The 21144-nt window shown below is 41.0% G+C and overlaps 1 protein-coding gene across 2 annotated transcripts in view; it reads left to right on the forward strand.

The window, feature by feature from the left end:
- Positions 1-21144, forward strand: part of micu2 (mitochondrial calcium uptake 2) — a 440913-nt gene that overhangs the window by 376876 nt on the left and 42893 nt on the right. For both annotated transcript variants that reach the window (XM_067986065.1, XM_067986066.1), the window contains one exon: positions 16111-16199. In XM_067986065.1, coding sequence (XP_067842166.1) covers positions 16111-16199 — 89 coding nt within the window. The remainder of the gene's footprint in view (positions 1-16110; positions 16200-21144) is intronic.

Genomic DNA, 21144 nt, shown 5'->3' on the forward strand with positions numbered 1-21144 from the left:
GTGGTAATGAGGACAGCGAGCAGCAAGGTCACAAATGAATTTTTATGAGAGGCACTTAATATATTTCCATGCTGATACTGGTCTGGATTACACATGACTCTAGTCCAACACTACATGGTTGACTCCTAATGCTCACTGAAGTGGCCTAGCACCATCTATTCAGGGCATCTAGAGGTGGACAATAAATGTGTCACCCACATCCCAGGAACAAATGGGGGGAAAAATGACATCTTTCACCCTGGCCTAAGTTTAAAATCAAACCTTAATTCACATAGAGTTAAAATTGTCTGCTAACTTATAAAGAACATCAAATGAAAAGCTTTTCTAGAAAATACACGTGTTATTGTGGCTTTTTTGTCCTTTGTAGAATTATCTACCATAAATACTAAATCATAGAACCAAATGACAAGTCTCTGAAATTCTTTGGAAACTAGAAAGAATTGCACTTATCTTTCTTCATAATGAAATGCAATTTTTATGATTCAAGAACTTACAACTAGAAGTCCCTGAGATCTTTTTTGTGCACAGTATTTAAAAATGTGGTACTTTGATCATTGTCAAAATCATTCTAAATTAAAAAAACAATGTGCCAACCCAGCTACAGCTGTTTGCAACTCTATACTCTTTGCCGCATTGGTGGCTAATCTAATTATAAGAGATTATGTGAAACGTATCCTATTAAAATGTTTGTTCTTTGTATAGGTGGATTTTTAAAATTAGAAACAATGCAGTCTTGGAAAGATCTAAGCTTTGAGAAGAATGGGTTTGGAGTAGACCTTATCTCTGCTCAGCTTAAAGGATTCTATTTTTACAGTTCTCTTCATTCTAGTGAAATTAATCTTCTGAGCATGCACCAGAGCACATACCAGGATAAATGACAAGCCCAACTTGCAGAATCATATCGGAAAAACAGTGGGCTGGAAATTGCTCCAAGCAGCGAACTAGCAGTGGTCAACTTCCTTGAACTGCGAGTTCATATAACATCAGCGTTCTTTCCCGCGCTGTGTGAGTGGTGAAAGCTCTAAGGCCCCTTGCCCAATCAGCTTGAAGCAAGCCACGCTGTGAGAACCAGGGAGTGCAGTTCATAGACAAACAGCTCAGACTAAACCCCGGATGTACCCGATAAGGTTTTATAAAATGACATAGAGAAAGTAAAATAAAGAGAGGATAAGATTAAAAGACGGAGATAAAAGAGAAAGAAGGAAAACGTTTTTAAAAATTTTTTAAATGTCCAAAAACTATTAAAATCAGGAGTAATGAGATTCCACATTTTTAAAAGTTAATTTTCAGTGCCGGAGAGGTTGTTTGGCAGTCATTAAAACTTACCACACTGTTAAAACCTAGTTTAGACTTAAAAAACTGAGCATACCTATTTTCTGGTGAAATTAGTTCGTTTCCAGCTGGGCAGGAGAGCAAGTTGGCGCTGGTCCGTTGATTCCATTGATTGCTGCTGGCAATAACCCTTTAAGACAAAGCTGTCACATCGCCAATGAACCAGGAAGAGCAAATTCTGGCTTTCCGCATTTAACTGCACATGTGCAGTCGCTGGAACTTGCTCTTCGATTTCGCCCTTAATAACGATGAGCACTGTTAAGCTCATTGTTATTTTAAAAGCAATTTCTGGGCCAATAACAATATCAATGTTTTGTATTCAGGAGCCAACGCTGCTGAATTATTTTACTAGTTACCAAGAGGGTGGAGGCTTGTGTGGAACATAAACGTCAGCATAGACCAGTTGAGCCGAATAGCCTGTTTCTGTGCTGTTTCAATTTAAGAGTAAGGGTGGATTTTGCTTTGTGACTTTTAAAATATTCACTTACTGTATCATTTGTATATATCTAGAGTATAAACTGAAAAGCAGTATTTTGATTTTTTTATTGCTTTTTCTGTGTGCATAAATATAATTTTTCTTGCTATGTAAGATTTTATTGGTACATTGCCATGTACATGTGGAATTAGAATGAGCTACAATAGAATTGCCTGAAACACACTGAGGAGTCCAGTCAAAGTAGGACCTAGAATGAAGCATTACTTTTATAACCAAAAGTGTTTTAATGAAATCCACGTTAAGTGGCAATCACATATGGTGGAAAGGGATTCATAATCTTAAATATTGCTGTAAGTATGTGGGGAGTATTGTGCCCATTCATGATGTCACTGGAGCTGAACTTTACAATTTCCCCACGCATACCAACCTAAAAAACGAGGGAAAGCTAATGAACAGCTTCAAAAAACTGACAACATTTAAAAAAGGGTCTGAGATAAGGCGAGAACATGTGGAAAAGTGCAGTGAGTCACGGGGCTTGTAACTTAAGCCGCAGTACAAACAACATTCCTTTGCTTGTATTATAGAAAATAAACCACAAGTACATGAAATCCTGAAGAGGGATGTAGTGTGGAAGGCACAGGATTCATTTTCGAGGAGGGATCTGGGAGCATACCAACCCCTCCAGAAAATGTTGACTTTTGGCACTTTATATTTGGTTATTTCCAGTATTTTGTGATCTACAAGGAATGTAGGCATTGTAGTTTTATCTATAAAAAAAGAAGGGTCAATTTCTTTGAAAAGCACTCTCCATTTGCCTTTTGGGAATTCATTATTTTTCTTTATATTTTAAAACAACTTTCTCCCAATAGTCGCATGTAAATTTTTAATTAATTTTCTTTTTTTCTTAGAAAAATTGCCTAATAGCAGACATGGGATTTGAACCTTGTTTCACTGACCATGAGATTATGACAGTCAGGAAGCAAATTTAGAATTGTACACACTCTTGAAATGCCATATTCCCCCTTATGCCCTCCCCTCGCCATTGCCAGTTGATGGTGCCTTTCCAGTGGGATTTGGGCTATACCCCTCTGGAAAATTTTGAAATTTTACATTATAAATAGTGCATAATGAATCATTTTGAACACTTTCATGCTTCCTAATTTATACGTTTTTAATCCAGGAAAGGAAAAATTAGTGATATTTGATTTTCAGTGAACCAATTGAACCATCACTTCCTGAAAGTCAGCTCAACAGTCATTCTCTTTCCTTCACAAAGACATTCACCCTCTCTAACGCCAACCCCCACAGTTCATATATACCCTAACCTATGCTTCCCCCGCTCCACCAGTTCATCGTGGTATTCTTCTTTCCCTCCTCCCAGTTCATGTAGCCACTGTAATTCCCTCCCCTGTCCTATTCAGGTAGAAGAATTTGGGAAGAATATTCTAAGTGTGGAACCGGAATGGTGGTAGGCCCTGGGATAAATGCAAAGCAAAGGAAGATGGATGAAAAGGAAAGTCAGAAGAGCAGAGGGCACTCCCAGGAACATTGGGCTGCAGAAAGTTGCAGAGGCAGGAAGGGGTGAGGCTACAGAAGAACTTGTAGATAACAACAACAACAACTTGCATTTATGTAGCGCCTTTAACTACAATCCACATATTGGGAGGTAAAATTAAACTTCGGCAGGGTTGCTAAATGGGTGGCAGCAGATCAGCCGCCCATTATACACCCTGCATAATTTTCCTTTCCAAGGAGCCAATAAAGGTTGTCGAGGACAAAAGTGATAGATGAGTAAGATTTTCAGTGGGACAGAATGTGAGCAGCAGTGTTTTGGACAAGTTACAAGTTCAGCATGCAACATTTGCTTCCCGACTACCTCTAACGAGCAGTTCTAAAGTATTAAAAGAGGGCAACAAGCAGTGACTTCAGAGATAGTAGCAAAGTACAGAAATTTCCCTTCATAATATTTAGGATTATGTGACACTTCAATAAAAAATACACCTTGCTTTAAGTCTAAAATTATATTAAATAACTTAGGACAAAACTAATTCTGTCCCCTTTCCCAATTCATAGACGTTTATAAGTTTCAATGTTTGTCATCCTTAACTAAAACAAATGTACTGGTCAGTTTTGTTTTTGAACCAACTTGTTTTAAGACAACACAGATTGTGGTTAACAGCATACCCAAATGGTCAAGTAGAAGTTAAGCAAGTGATGTTTCCTTATTAGGGAACATGATACTTATTCTATAAATGGTAAAATAATTGTTTAGCATGTGATGCAACTCACTATAGAACATGATACTCATTCTATATAAAAGTCAGGCATGGAAAAATAAACTAATTTGTTATTTATGGTGTACAGCAAAATTAGAAACTATAATTAAAAATACTATGGCTCATGTGCCCTTGGGTCATTATACAGTACATATCCGCCATTACAATTGTTAACGTTACTTTTTATTTTTAAAATGTTCCCATACAACTATACTTAATATTAAATTGAAAACCTGATATCCTTTACCATTCATGTACCGACACAACAATTAGAAGCAATAGATAGTCAAATGCTTTTAAAATGCCTCTGTTATTTGATAGAAGTCTCATAAATTTTCTTAAGCAGTTAGTGTCACTAGTGCAAAGTAATTTTAGCAACTGTATATGTAAAGAGAAATGTCAGTAATAACACTCCCCCGTTAACATTATTTATTTAAAATACCTTCAACATATAATGTGATGTAAAATAAATTTTCTTTTTAAAGCAATTAGTAGGTGGTCCAGATTCATTTTGTAAATTTGAAAGTTCAATCTATTTTCATCAATAAAAGCAAGGCTCTATTTCACAATAAACTCAACAATTTTGATATTAAACATGTAGCATTGCTCTCAATGCAGTAAGAATATCTTGTAAAATGTTGATGTTGAATATGATGAAGTGAGTGAATTAAAGAAAATAAAATACTATTTTCGTGGGTGCAGTTATAATGTCACCACATTAATGTAAAGTGATTTTGGGCACGCAATGTAAAAGTGCCAGCATGACTCTGAAGATTACTGAGCACACTAAAGCAGTGTGGTCAGAGACGCCAGCCAAGAGGCTATTTCACACCAGTTTGATTTCATACCAAGTGCAGTATAACACCAGCCTTTATGACTCGTGTTAAAGGAAAAAGAAACAACATTTATTGAAATGGTGCAAAATTGAAGCAAGGTAAACAGTTATTACCTATTTGTTGGCTAAGGAGGAGCATGCAGAAATAGAACAACATCCAGTAGGGCAATATTGCAATAATAAAAGAGCCACCCTGAAGCAACAGTGGGGTGACAGGAGATGACAACTTTCAAAAGATTCTTTGGAAGCACCTCAGGTGCATTTGGCTGATATGAAAAGCATTTGGGAGCCAGTGTTGGCTAACAGAACTAACCTTCAGAATAATTGTTGCAAATGGCACTCACTCAGAATTCATTCCTAAAGGATTGGACAAGAAAGACCTTTATCTACTGGGCTTTAGTATTGACTTGACTATCGTGTGCCCCTTAAAAGTTCAATAAATGTCTACAGACTGATGATGGAAAAATTGGACACCATCCCACGACTTAACATTCTATAACTGAACTAGATAGGGAAGGGGCAAAATTCACTTTAAAAATAAATGGACCAAAGCTGAGTAAACAAACTGTATTTGTTGAGAGAGGTCACTACTATGTTTCTTTAAGGACTGAAATGATAGCAGTGACATATGAGTGAAAGTTATGGATACTTTAAATGAACATGAGAGGCCATTGCAGCTGTGGGCAGCAGATTCAATATCTCGCACTCTGATGATTTCCCAGTCTCAGCCATATTGTCATAGGGAGGCATCGACCAGCGACAGGAAGCACAGAAAATCAGAGGAACAGACAACCCTGGGATGAGTTCAGGCGGCTACTAGTAGTCAGCTCAGAGCTACATTGTCAGAGACCTGCGTCCACTTCCTAGCCACAATTGTTTGAGGAAACCAAGAAGAGAGAACAAAAGCAGATTTTGTGTCCTCAGAACACAATGAAAAGATTTTGTGGTCATTTTCAAGAAACCTGACTGAATCGTTAGGTCAAAATAACTTGGAATTTACTGGCAACAACTGAATTTTGTTTCCATGACAGCACAGTAGTTACAGATCTCACAATAGAGACCGAACACAAGTAGTCTTGGGAATAAGGCACAGTCTTGGAACACTGAGCACTGTTCAATAATCCAAGTAGAAGAGGCAGCTACAAAACCAGAGAAGATAGCTGGAACAAAGATGCAGACTGTAAATCACAGTGATATTGTAGCTATAGGGAACTTTGCTCAAGAAGGTGAATAGCCATGAATATTCTAAGGACAATACAGGGTGATGAGTTGTTTAACTGGAACTACAATAATGCACATTGAGGAAAGATTAGCAGGGCTATTGAAGAGGATAGGAAAAAACCCAGTAGTGCTCGTCCATGTAGTGGTAAATGACGTGGGAAGAAATAATATATGCGAGGATCGTCTCAAAACTGAAAGTAATGTTCTTTGGTATAAGTAAAAGAGGGAAGTTCACCAAAAAAATTGAGGATATAATAAATGGCTGTTAATCTGGTGTGAAAATAATGATGCTACTTTCATAAGTACAGTACTAGGAATATTTTTAGGACAAATCGGACTAGTGTAAGATAAACTGCATCTAAACAGAACGGGGAGATCTGAATAAATTGTCCAAGTCCGCACCAGTGATGAGATGCCTCACCTGTTGCCAGTGCAGCTTGGAAAATTTAGGATAATGAGACTTGCAAGGAACAGTGAGGCAGCTGTCAAGAATAATTTAAACTAGCTGGAGGGGAGAAGGCAGGGAGGAAACTGGACCCCAAACAAGACAGATTGTAGAGTGGAAGACAGTGAGCAGACAGGTATAGACACAGAAATTGAGAGAAACATAGAGGAACTAATTACCAGGAACATGCAGACATTGACATTCAAAGAAGGAAGCAAATCTACAATAAAATGTATATACTTCATTGCAAGAAGCGTTAGAAATAGGTGCCAGAATTGAAAGATGTTGCAACAGTAGGGAACTACATTGTATTGGGACCATCGGAAACATGGCTGACCCCAGAGGATAGTAATGAATACAACATAGGGGGATATTGAGTGTTCAGACAGAATAGAGTTCCTAGATTCCCAGTGGCAGAGCTATGGGTAAGAACTGGAGAAACGGGAGCTTATTGATGTTGAAAGGAGGCAATTGAGAGATGATCCTATAGCGATATATAAGATAGAAAACAGCATGTGGGTGAGATGTCAGGCACGTGACCTGAAGTATTTACATTAAAGTAATCCGTAGGACAAGATATAACTGGTATAAAGAAATTTAAATTTACTATGAAATGGCTGAGAAATGCAAAAGAAGTTAAAGCAATTTAACTTTAAAAATTGATCAATGAACAGAGCGTGAGGGAAAGGTGAACAAAACAGAGTAACGCCTGTTTTTTTTGCACTGATGGGAATACATGTCTCACTATAGACTGATGTAGTAAACCATTTGTTGGAATGTTCTTTCTCCTCTTGTTCAAGGAGTTCTTTAATCCTGTTCACTGACACTTTGGGCTCAATTTTCAAATAGAAGTCTGGGTGCTTTGGGGGTAGAGGGGCAATGAAAATCTGGAGCGGGTAAGGAAGCCGGCTCCAACCCGCTGACTTCTGCGTTTCACACAAACGGATCTGTATGCGCGCGTCAGGAATCCAGAAGTCCCGCCGGTGATTAAAGCCGGCAGGCTGATATTTAAAGCAGTCATTAAGATAGTTAAAGTTGTTAAGGTACTTAATTTTACGGTGATTGAGGCAGGGAAAGGATTTTCATTCTGCCTCAGCGTGTTTCCCGTGGTGTGTGAAACACTCCATATTGAAGGAGTCGTGTTTCAGCCAACAGCCATTTGGACATTTAAATCCCTGTTTGACAGATGGGGATAAAAGGTGAGTTATTGCAGCAGGGCACTCAGTTCTCTCAGACAAACCTTTGGCTGGGAGATCTTTATGTTTAGACTGAGAATTCTTGGTTTCCACTCAGAGTTGTTCTCTTTACACACATTTACCAACTTTCCGGACCCCCTCAAACTGACACCATCAGGATGGAGGATGGAGGGCGCAATGGCTGCATTCACCCACTACATCCGAAGACGAGGAACATCACCATCCTCACCAGAAACGGCATGCACTTCCGCCACTTGGAGCTCCACAACACAGTACTACGCCACAGGGACCTGCACAAGAGCACAGAGGGGAACAACAGAGAAAGCGACGTCGCAGGAGACACTACCCTCGCCAGAGGGACTACAGACCGAGGTGCAGCTTCATGGATCTCTCTGAGGAGCAGTGCATACGGAGGCTGAGAGTGAGTCGCCAGGTGGCCGCAGACATCTGCAGCCTCCTTCATGCCGAGCTGCTCCCAGCTGGGCCTCGTGGCATCTCATTACCCGTCGCAGTTAAATTCACCACTGCCCTCAAATTCTTCGCCTCCAGATCATTCCAGGGTGCCACCAGGGACATCGCCGGTTGTGTGCACAAAAGTGCATAAGGCAGGTCACCGATGGCTTGTTTCGCAGGGCATCGTAATACATCAACTTCCCCGTGGACGACCTCAGCCAAACGGAGAGGGCAGTGGGATTCCACTCTGTAGCTGGCTTCCCACGGTTACAGGGTGCAATCGATTGCACATATATAGCAATCCGAGCACCTCCACACGAGCCAGGACTGTTCATCAACAGAAAGGGGTATCACTGCATCAACACTCAGCTTGTTTGTGACCACCGCAAAAGATTCCTTCATGTGTGCGCCAGATTCCCTAGCAGCTGCCACAATTCCTTCATTCTGAGGAAATCCAACATCCCGCCCCTCTTCCATGCACAGAACACCCCTGCATACGTGGCTCATGACACCTCTGAGGAACCCCATCAGCGAGCAATAGCGCCGATACAACGACAGCCACATCGCCGCCAGATCTATAGTTGAACATGTGATAGGGCTGCTCAAGATGCGATTTCGGTGCCTCGATCGTTCTGGGGGAGCGCTTCGATATGCACCAGAGAGAGTGAGTCGCATTATAGTAGTGTGTTATGTCCTGCACAACATGGCACAACAGAGAGGGTACCGGTTGAGGAGGCCCCATCCCCTCATCCCCTAATCCACATCTGCCATCCACATTGAGGAAGAGCAGGAGGAGGAGGAAGACGACGAACCCATGGGCAGAGCAGCGGCTCACCTGGTTCCTCATGAGGCCAAGGAATGACTCATATGTGAACGGTTCTAGTAAGATCAGAAAATGAGAAGAGTCCAGTCCTCACACCACCTGGAAAGACCAGCGCCAACACCAGCCCCTCCCGCCTCCCCCCCGTCCCTGCACAAAACAGTCCTGCAGCTACACATACACCCACTGTAAAGTGACCCACTGAGTGGCAGCAAGTGTCGCCGTTCATGATGAAGCACATGAAAGGGTGCTATCACAAAAGGCAGTCAAGAATGGGCAAGACATGGCAGTAGTGGTCACAATGATAACATTTAATGTGACTTTAACAAAAACCAAATTTAAATGAAAAACATGACAGTCTGTCAGACACCCTTGTGCATACCCTTCGTGATCACCAATCCTTAGTCTTTCTCTTCATACCGCTTCTACGTGCTGCATCTCCTGTGGTTGCAGCAGAGGTAGTGGCAGGTTGCTCATGTTCATGCCCTGACTGCTTAGATGCTTTCGGCATATGCCCTCTTGGTTTTGGAGCCCGTGAGGGCCCCTCCAAAGACTGCTCCACATCTACCTGTGCAGGGGCTGACTCAGCCACCTGGAGAGGAGGCAGCATTGCGGGTACTGGTTGAGAGGAGGGCAACGGGTGAGACGTGGGTGCACTTTGAGTGGCGTCCCCACTTCCATGTCCCCTTTTGCCATCATCCCTCCCCTGGACCAGGCCCACATCACTCCTACCACTCTGCTGGACAACAGTTTGGAGGACATGTATGATGCCTTGGAAAGCCACTTCTAAAGTATCAGCCTGTTTAAGACAGCAGAATGTTGTTCACCCTGAGTCTGAATGGCCGTTGTCAGGGCCTGAATGGACTCTTGTGAGCTGTGCTTGAAGCTCAACGGAGGCTAGCCATCTCTCCATCGCAGACATTCCTGCACTTACCTGCGACACTATCTCAGACATTTCCGCAGTTACGTGCGACACTATCTCAGACAGTTGCTCACGTCCCTGTGACACTATCTTAGAGATTACATCCCGTACCTGTGCCACCATTACACTCATGCAGGAGTTGGACTCCTCCATCCTCTGCACTATTCAGGAGAGTGTGCGTGGCACCTGTTCCAGTACCTCGCAAATGTGTTGCTGTCTCTCGATCATTCTCCTGTTAAAGGATGGCCCCCGGGGTTCAGCATCTGCGTCCAGCTAAGCAGAGCAGGAGAGGAGTGCACCCACCAACGCAGACTCTCCACAGCTGCCCCTGCCACCAGTGTCTGCATGTGCTCCATTGTGTGTGGTGACTCACCAGGTGCCAACCCAACTAACTGACCAATAGGACCCACCGAGGTGTGAGTTTCTGCGCTGGAGGATGGCTCGCTAAAATGTGACCGTGCGCCCTCAGAGGTCTAGACCTCCACTTAGGAATCGCCCTCTCCCGCCACTGCAGTCATTGAACGGCCTGTAAAAGGACAGAAGGCAATATTAAGCATCGGCACAGATGTGTCATATTGGGATGAACATACCGAGGTGTTCAACATGCCAATCATTGTTATCATCAATTCGTGTTGTGTGTGATGAATGTTAAAGTTATGTCACCAGAAGTTTGTGTGGTGCCAGTCTCGGCGTCCCCGATGGACAGGCACTCGAGGGTGCGGCTGATCTCCAGAGCTGCCTCCTCCACCCCTATTTGTTGTGGCCCCCCCTCCAGTCCTCGCCCTCTTGCATGCATTTTGCGCTCTCTTCTAGAAGGGGAGAAAGTACAGACCTGTGAGTGAGTGATGGTGAAGTGGTCAGCCAACGAATGCATTGCTTTGGGTGAGGCTGACCGTGAAAGAGACGCATCAGAGGGTGAGTATCAGACAGAGCCATCACATTGGATGAGGATTGGGGTGACTGGTAGTGGTGGAGTGACTAATGGGGAGGTGAGGAAGTGCAAGTAAGTTGAGGATGAGCCTTAAGTGGGTGTGAGGAGTGAAGTGATGGAGTAGTCTTGGCAGTGCAGAATGAGTTGGGGGGGAGGGCGGGGTTGACGTGCAGCACGGAATGCAGGAGAATCATTAAGTGTACTAGTTAGGTTATTGAAATGCTTCCTGCACTGGACCCAAGTGTGGCAGATGTTGCTGCTGCTGGTGACCTCCACTGCCACCTCGAGCCAGGCCTTCCTGGTGGCAGAGGCAAGGCACTTCCTCCTGTCAGCCAGGTAAATCAGTTCCCTCCTCCTCCTCACCCCAGCCAGTAGAACTTGAAGTGAGACATCATTAAATCTTGGCGCAGCCTTACCCCTATGTTGCTCCATTGTGTCTTTTTGGTCTTTGCTTCAGCAAAAGCCATTGGAGCAATGGCCCTCTAAATACATACGCTCCAGTTGACAGCCTATCATGTGGGTGCGCAGTCCGCCCACTGCGCAGCTTTCAGACGGCAAACCCGGAAGCCACGTTAAGGGCTACCAATTAACTCGCGATCGCGTGGGGAACGATAAGTTTTTATTATCCGGGTTTGCCGTGTGCCCTTTGACCCCCCCCCCGTCCTGGCTGCCATCCCGCTGCCCTTTGAAAATTGAGCTCTTTGTGTTTACCGAAAGTTTGTTGAACCAACTTAAAATTCTGGGTGGTATGAAGTTATGTTTGACATTCACTACAGTTTGTTATTGGTTTGGTTTTATTTTTTTTAAATGCATATACAGAGTGTTACTGTGTTAAAGTCATAATCATACTTTGTCTTCTATATTCATAATGTTCTATGGATTTGAAATTATAAAGATGAAAAATAATCATGCAAAGCTCTATCTAATTTGCCCCATCCTGAATATTTATTGATGGAGCCTATGTGTAAGTATGAAAGGGTTAATTTACTTGGTGGAAAGCAACACAGCTTAAACTCTAAATACTTAATCTGAAAATTGATTTCTTTAGTCACTTTCTTAAACCAACCTTTTTTTTAAAGAGAGTCCAACTCCACTAGAATATGCTTTTAATTCTTTTATGGCATATGTTTATAGATAGATATATATAGATATATTCAGCTATCACTTTGAAGGAATTGAAGTTGTCTTGGTGAGGTTTGGTTGATAATCCCATGTTATTCTTGTTTTTGAAACACAAATAAACCTTTAAGCAGTCTTTGACAGGTATTATTGCCATGAACAAGTAATAAGGTGCCTGTATTAGGATGCTTTTCTTTGATCCATGAAGAACTGAGTGACTGTTTTGCACTTCAAGTCTTAGCAAGGTATTTTCTGTCGCATTACTGTGCATTCTAAGTATTTGGCTAACTCTATCTTGTAAATGGATTCCCACCATTTAAAAGTAGAAACTATAGCCCCAGACTGAAGAAATACAAAATGTCACTTAGTATCTACTTCTTTTCTCCTAATATCTTGGTACTTCTAACAGTGTATGCTGTATTTTATTAGTGTGAATTTGGAGCTAGTGATAAAACAGGACAATGTTTCACAATACCTGGTCTGACTTTTATTTCGTAATACTCTTTATTTTCCTGAACGTCTAGTGATCCTGGCCAGGAATACATTTCATTGATGTTGGGCACTGTGAGAGAAACCCTAGTTTGAAGTTTTTGGTATCTTTAGAGATTTTTTTTTGTTGTGTGTGCAGATATTATTTTAAGCAGAGCAAGCTTTAGCCACGTGCAAAACCCTGATTTTGTGAGGCCCCCAGGTTGCTGATAAATGATGCCAATTCCAGGAGAGAAAAATCAATGATAAAAACAGAAAATGCTGGAAACATTCAGCTGGTCAGGCAGCATCTGTGGAGAGAGAAACAGAATTAACCTTTCCAGTCGATGACCATTCATCAGAACTCCCTGAATTTTCCTAGGGTTTTTTTGACTCTCTCAGGAGATTACATGACTGCTAGTACGAGGGAACACTGGGAGTCACAATGCTTTCTTGTGTACATACTTTGTTGGGACATACGAACAGACAGACAGGAAAAGTCCATCTGGTCCATCTAGCATGTCCCAAATAGTCATGAAGCAACAAAGCATTGTGACCCTCATGGATACATTCGGAAATCCTCTGGAAGCAGTGTGCACTTTTGTTTGTATTCAATTTCCATAATGAATTCAGACTTTTTTCTGACTTATTTGCAGCCGTACACTATCTACTTTTGAAGCGATTTCTAGTGATGTATATTTTATAAGTTAACATCTCAATACTCCTGCAGTATTAAAGTTCTTTTATTATTTTAAATTACATGCAACATTTCTGAAAAAGAGGAACATTTTGTCATCCTGCCAGTTAGTTTTGGGACTAATTTGAAACGCAGTGTAGAATCTAGTTGAATGCTCATCTCTCTATTAGTCTTGACATTTATTCTTTAAAAATTGACTTGATTCTGTCTTTTACCTATGGAGTTATAACATTTTCTCAAATATTTAGTAATATTAATTTATTTGTATATATTGATATATTAAAAACAATTTATTTTAGGTATGATCGTCCTATGTTAACAAAAGTGAAAATGAAAATCTAGCAATGTAGCCAAAATGGGTTCTAACAAATAATTGCTGGAGGACCTGTCGGTTCCCATTTGATTTAAAAGTTATGAGTGGAAAGGCATAAGGCTGGTAAGGGGCCTCAAAATCCTAAGCTCTGATTTTTAAGACTAGACGTACTATGCGTGCAAAGAACAAACAGTGGAGATATGGTGTTTTCAGTCAAATTGGACACATTTTCATTGTGTTATGTGGTAAACACAGATGTCATTCATAATTGCATAGGAATGTTTTGTTGTAATTAATCAGGCAGCATTTCTAAAGAATCGTAAAAGTTGACTGCCAGACAAAACCACAATTACTTGCCTGTTACCATGAAAACTTTATGGATACAATAGCACTCCAAGTTTGTTCCCATTCCTAACAGATTTTCAGGTTACTGCAGTGAGATTTTTTTTGCCTTATAGGCATTGATAATTTTGTTGCATTAATCATCATGTGAATTTAATATAGACTCAGGTAGGAATGGCACAAGTTGCGACATTTACACACATACAAGTGCCTAAGCAGTGTTGGTGAGCACCGTTCTACGGCCAGAGAAAACTGAGCTAAGCACATGCATGCAAACACACAACACAGATCTCTGTGTGCATGCATGCATGTGCTTAGCTCCATTTTCTCTAGCAATAGAGCGATACCAGAGTTAGCCGTGTAATTGTCTGCCTGTCTTGTGCCTGAAACCATGCCTTTTGTATAACAATGGTGAATATATATTAGTGCAGAATCAAACATTTTCTAAATATTAATAGATCTCCTGTGGCAGTTCCAGAGGATGGAGTGGTACAGGATATAGTGGAGCTACATCCTCACCTAATGGCTGCAACCTGTAGCTATGGTGTCAGTAGGACTTGTTTACATAGGGAATTTCCACTATAATTGATTACATAACATTTTAAATGTTAAATGTTGACGTTAACAAATGACCATAAATCGCGGCAACAGGAAGTGAAGTTTGTGGGCAGGAAATGCATGCCTACACAGAGGCCCAGAAATTGCTTAAAAATGAACAGAGAGCTCAACAGCGCTCACTACTGTTAGTGGCAAAATTGAGGCGCAAGTTCCAGCATTTGCACATGCGCTGTGAAACGCGGAAATCCGGGAACTTGCTCCTCCTGGTTCGCTGATGATACGACAGCTTCGAATTAAAGGGATATCGTCAGCTGGCAGTAGAAAAAATGGTTGAGCGTCAACTCTTGCTCATCTGCCCAGCTGGAAAGTAACTAATATCTCCACAGAACAGATACGCTTAAAAATATCAGATCTAAGCTAAGTTTTAACAGCCCGGTAAGTTTTAATGATTGCCAAACAATTAAAATTAACTTTTAAAAATGTGGAATCTCATTAATCCTTATTTTAATACTTAAAAAAAAAAATTTAAAAATTAAAATAATTATTTTTAACTTTTCCCTTCTGCCTCTTTTATTTAATTCGATTATTTCTTGCCCTCTTTTTTTTGCTATCTATAACCGTTTTTACAAATGATTTTAATATTGTACCTTGCACTTCCTGGATTTTACATTCCAGCTTGCAGAAACTCTTTGCAGTTGTCAAATATGCTGCAATCTGATCGGCCGAGGGGAGAGAGTGATTCCTCTCACTTCTCCCATGGGTCCTAGCTTCGCTGGAGCTAACGCTGGGCTCTTCTCCACTTCCTATTAGAGAAAGTGCACCCATTAAAAATGGTGGTAAGTTAGTGGGTTAGTATAAGTCTATGGACTAGTGAGCACTGTTGGTTCGCCGCTGTGAGCAATTTCTAGGCCAACATTTTCAATATAACCTATAGATAAAATGTTCAGGATAGAAAAAATTACATTTGAGTACATTTCTCTTGTTGGATGTTTGTTTATAACATTGAGGGACTCTGGGCGAAGCATGCATTCGGGGGAATTTCCCCTGAAGACACAGAGGATCCTGAGCATGTAACATCCTGAAATGTGTAGAATTTTAGCAGAAAATGTGGATGCTGTTTGTTTATATTTGGCAAATTGTAAATGATTTTCTTTCATTAGTTAACCTTTTCCACAACATTCATACGTATGTCAGCATATATTATTCAAATTAATCATTTGTGGCCAGAAATTTGAACATTTAAAAGGACAATTCTATGTACATTTACCATTTATGGCTACAAGTTAAGTTTTTGTTTGCTTTTAGTCATTAAAAAAACGGCTGATCTACTAGCGATTATGGACACCAACTGCCGGAACATGGTTGGTCATTGATGCTTGTTGATGTTCGTGTTGAACGATTAGCAATTTGATTGCTGCAAGTTTATAGTTGATTACAGGCAAGTAATATGCCCAGAACATAATCCAAGTGATAGTTTACAGCAGCAAAATATCACTCAGTACCTGTGTTCTAGAACTGACTGTGACATTATCAACTGCCCCTTTGAATATTGCACTGTCAGCTGTGCTTTATGGTGTTTGTTGACGAACGGTCACTAATTGTGAATTGTAACATAGCGTCACCATCGCAATATGTTACATTTTGATTGTGAAGATTTTCTACGTGTCTCTACTGACCCGATAGTTTCGCACTTTTAGGAGCACTGCAGTCAAGCAGGTCGATGATCTATTTCTGTCTTTGCAACAGGAAGGTAGCAAAGAAATCAACACAACACTGCTGGTACACTTCTTTGGGAAAGAAGGAAAGCTGAAGCTCCAGTACAGTGACTTTTACAGGTAAGGAACTCATCCATTCTGCTAATTAACTGCTTTCTAGAAGAACACTGTGACCTTGAGTACAAAGTTTCCTATGCCTTACACATTCTACTCTTAAATGTAATACCTCAACTATGTGGCAAGTTTCATAACCCTTTGATCAAGTAGGACCAATAAGATGTGGCATGGCAGCACTTTAATGTGTTTAGAAAGTTTTGTGGGTAAGAGATCCCTGCCTACCACAGAGAGAAAACTTTAATTGAACTTAAACTCCCACATCTGACTGTTAAGAGCTGTAGGTCCTGTTTTTATGGTCTAATGCAGATAATTTTTCAACATTGGTAGGTGTTTGAGTACAATGAGGGAGTTGTACATTGTCTTTATGGTTAAGGTATGTGCTTTTGATCACTCCATTAAAGCTGCTTAAAAGTTTGTTACTTGCCAGTAAATCTGGTTTTGCACATTTTTAAAGAAGATAAAAGGGTCAGTGTGGTTTTTACCTTGGTACAGATATCACTTTTCACCCAAATCGCATTTGTTGGTAAATCAACCAAATCATCTTTCTAGTTCATAATGGAAAAATGTGATTTTATCTGATCTTTCTTCAAAACACTTTACCACACACAGGAAATCATTGTTGGCCGTTGATCAAAGTGCCAGCGTGTTTTGAAAGGAGATGAGTGATGAGCCATACAGATATGTATAATTGTCAAAAGGAAAGCAATGATGATATTTTACAATGCGATTATTTTGTTTGATGCTCATGAGATACTATAGTTTTGAAATGAAAGAAGATTCAGTATGAAGACTGTGGGAGATTATAAGACACAGATTGTAAGGCCCATCTTTCTTAAATCATTTTCAGCTAAACCTGGAAGTGTAAGCACATTAGAAGAGCATGTTAGTGACCAGTGATAAAACTTAGAGAATTAGTTGTTCACTGATTTATTTTAGGGGCGGGAATGCTAAGCTGAACATTAAGAAGCTCCCCCAACAGCAGTAATTAATTACGTTTATTCCAACAATGTTTGTATGAATTTGTGTGTCTCGAGAATTGGTCTGTTTGCATTCTGATTTGAGACTATTGGAAACTGAGATTATAGAAATTCATTTGAACATTTTAATTCTCTTTGAATACACCTGCTCTGAATTTGTCAAAAAATATTTTTCACAATCATTTTACCTGATTTTTAATTATCGTTTAATGCAGTTATGCTGTGTATACAGTATTTGGAATATGTCAGACAGGAAATACCAAGTAGTACAGAGGTAGGAGATCACAATTCTTTTTTCATTTGTTCAATATAATTTGGAATTTATAATGGTTGGAATCTGAGTATTGCTGCCGAAATCGGGCACTCCCAGGAGCGGCGCTCACAGGGGCCACTGGTAGTTGAACAGATGACCCTCTAGCTTTGATTTTCTATCCATTTTAAAATGCTCCCTGTGAGCGCTGCTTCTTGGCAAAAGCGTCCAATCAGGGAACCAGCCCTCTGGCTTTCACCCAGACTAATGGTAAAAAAAAACACATAACAAAAGCATTGCAATGTACTAGTATTCTGCAGGACATGACGCAGGAACAGCTTAATAGTGGAAATGTTCACTTCTTACTAGGAATGAGCAAATTAAGGAGAAGTGATCTAAAGGGAGCTGACTTCAAATCTGGAAGGAATTACATAAAATGCAGAAAACAAAAATGCAGAGAAGGGAGGAATAACAAAAAAAAGCCAAAATAAAAGTAGAAAAGGAAAGCAAATAGTGAACAGCAATAAACTTAAAAGGAAAATTAACCAACAAAGTGAAGAAAAAGGTAAGTATAATTCAGAAAGAATTAAGAATTGGGAAGAATTTAAAATGCTGCAGTTCAAAGGATTTGGATAAATTCCAGAAAATTTGAATTTTTAGATTCCCAAATGGCAGCTTTTTATGCTGTTTGTGGGAAATTCTTGCTGTTTACTACAAGAAAAAGCAACAAAGGGCAGTGAAGCCAATTGTGTGGGGCTGGATATTCCCACTGATGGTAACAGGAGTGGATGAAAATTAAGCAACTGGCAGGTGTAAAATCATTAGCAGCAGCAAACTTGCCAGTGGGGTAAACCTCTGTACTACTGCCAGTTTACTTAATTTGCACTTTTCTTACGGAGTGGGAAAGAGTAATTAGTAGCACTCAGCAAAATGGGTTTGACCAGTGTAAAAGAGCTTTTTTTGTTTTTAATATTTCAAAATATACTTTATTTCATAAAATTTTAAGATACACACAGTTCAACGTAAAAGGCACAATTTCAAGCAATATAGTTCAAACCAATACAATGCAGATCATGCACACTATGATCTAATTTTTACAATTCAAAACACAGTATATGTCTTCTAATACATGCTGTACAATACAAAGTGGGGTGGTCTTACACGTTGGCCTTTCCCCATAGATCCTTTGCGCAGGCCACATCTCGCTTCAGTGAATCCCGCAGCATGTACTTCTGAACCTTGGAGTGTGGCACTCGGTCGTGGACAGCTCCTTCAGATGGAAGAACAGCAGGTTTTGGGCGGACCATAGGGCCTCTTTCACCGAGTTGATGGTTTTCCAGCAGCAGTTGATATCTTTCTCGGTGTGCGTCCCGGGGAACAACCCATAGAGCACAGCATCCTGTGTTACCGAGCTGTTGGGGATGAACTGGGACAGATACCAACGCATCTCTCTCCACACCTTCTGCGTGAAGGGACAGTCCATCAGGAGGTGGACAACGGTCTCGCCTCCGCCGCAGCCTCGAGGGCAGCTCACGGTGGCGCTGAGATTCCATGCGTGTTGGAAGGACCGCACTGGAAGGGCTCTTCTCACCACCATCCAGGCTACATCCTGGTGCCTGTTGGTCAGTTCTGGCGACAAGACGTTCTGCCAAATGGCATCGACCATCTGGTTGGGGAATTGCCCAATCATATCCACCCTCTCCTTTCCCTGCAGGACTCTCAGAACGTTCCGTGCCGACCACAGGGTTCCTCCTCAGGAACTTCTCCACCTAAGACAGGTGGTGGGGGACGGTCCAGCTGGATGGGACGTCCTGTGTCTTTTGTCTTTTTTTGTCTCAATAATACTAGTGGTGAGAACATGGACTGTACTTACCACAGTAGCTGTACCCTCGGTCATAGGACATTGGGGATAAACTTTTCACTTAGGGGTGCCACCCACCAGGAGCTAAGGAAGATGGCTGTGGCTACTTGTAATGTCTGTGCAGTGAACATTTGAATATTTCAAATAATGGTTTGCACCAATAAGTGGAGAATGCTAACTTAAGCAAGAGTGGGTATTTTTTATACCAGCATCTCCGATGGTAATTATGCGGTGACCCACGAAGGTGAAAATTATACCTCGGGCGTCACTTGTCAATCGAACAATCCCATGTCACCTAAAAAAAAAAATCATTTTTTCTCCCCAATTTTCTTTCTTTCTCTCTCTCCTCTCCTGAAGGCCTTGGCTCCTTGCTGGGGTACAATTTTCAAGGCAAGGTACCTCATCCAAGTGGCCATTATTCATGTATGAGCTTAACAGTGCATGTCAGAGGACTATCAACTGCAAAAACATCACAGCCAAGCTGAGTCCTTACTTTACCCAGTGTCCAGACATGCATTTCCTGGAGGTATTGCTAGATAATCAAGAAAGGGGACAATGGTCGAGTTATATTTTGTTATTAAAACACTGGTTGCAAAGTTAGTTATGCTAACCATGTTGAGCTGCTATTTATTCAGCAAAATGGGGAATGTAACTTGTACACCAACTTGTACAGGTAATGACTTAATTTAAACCTTAACTTTAATTATGTATGGGATGCCCAGTGAGAAATGTGATTTACCGGAACATAAAGCACAAAGTGATGATGGGGCTAATGACTCGACTGCCACAGGCGTGAATGAGTTACAGACTAAACTCATGACATAGTCCCATAAACCATTGCTCCCCATTGTGTATCATATTCCTAACACATGTTGAGTTGGAACTAGCATTTCCCATTAATAATTTAAAAATGAGTAAAGGAGGGCTGCACAGACAGACGTGAGCACTGCAGCAAGCAGCAGCTGCACACAAATGGTATCTTTTTTCAGGTACATTGCATTGTACAGGTGAGCAGTTTAGAATTCTTTTGATTTCTAAAGTCTGATGGGTATTTTGACACAAGAAAAAGAAGAACTTGCATTTATATAGCACCAACTACAACTTCAGGATGTCCCAACACACTTCACAGCCAATTAAGTACTTTCGAAGTGCAGCCACTGTTGTAATGTAGGCAATCACAGCAGCCAATTTGTGCACAGCAAGATCCAACAAACAGCAGTGAGAGAAGAGCGATTCATGAGTGATCGGGGCAAGATCCTTTGTAGCTTGCACATTTGTGATTATGCCAGTGGAACAATGGCCCACCTGAGATAAACCCATTTGGTGTATGGCCCGGGAACGCCTCGATTTAAAATTTTCATCCTTGTTTTCAAATCCCTCCATGGCCTCGCCCCTCCCTATCTCTGTAACCTCCTCCAGACCTACAACCCTCCAAGATCTCTGCACTGCTCCAATTGTTGCCTCTTGCGCATCCCCGATTTTAATCACTCCACCATTGGTGGCCATGCCTTCAGCTGCGAGGCCCTAAGCTCTGGAATTCCTTCCCTAAGCTTCTCTGCCTCTCTACCTCTCTCCCCTCCTTTAAGATGCTCCATAAAACCTACCTCTTTGACCAAGCTTTTGTTCATTTGTCCTAATATCTCCTTATGTGGCTCAGTGTCAAATTTTGTTTGATAATCACTCCTGCGAAGTTTTGTTCTGTACTATGTTAAAGTCGCTATATAAATGCAAGTTGTTGTTGTTATGGTGTATCTACCTGCTCAAAAGTGAAATACAGAAGTCATTGGCACTGAGCAAAAGTGGGGGTGGATTGCAGTGTTGTGCTGTTTTGCTAGATGTATAAATCATGTTTAGATTGTG

Source organism: Heptranchias perlo, chromosome 6 (assembly GCF_035084215.1).
Source record: "Heptranchias perlo isolate sHepPer1 chromosome 6, sHepPer1.hap1, whole genome shotgun sequence".
NCBI lineage: Eukaryota > Metazoa > Chordata > Chondrichthyes > Hexanchiformes > Hexanchidae > Heptranchias > Heptranchias perlo.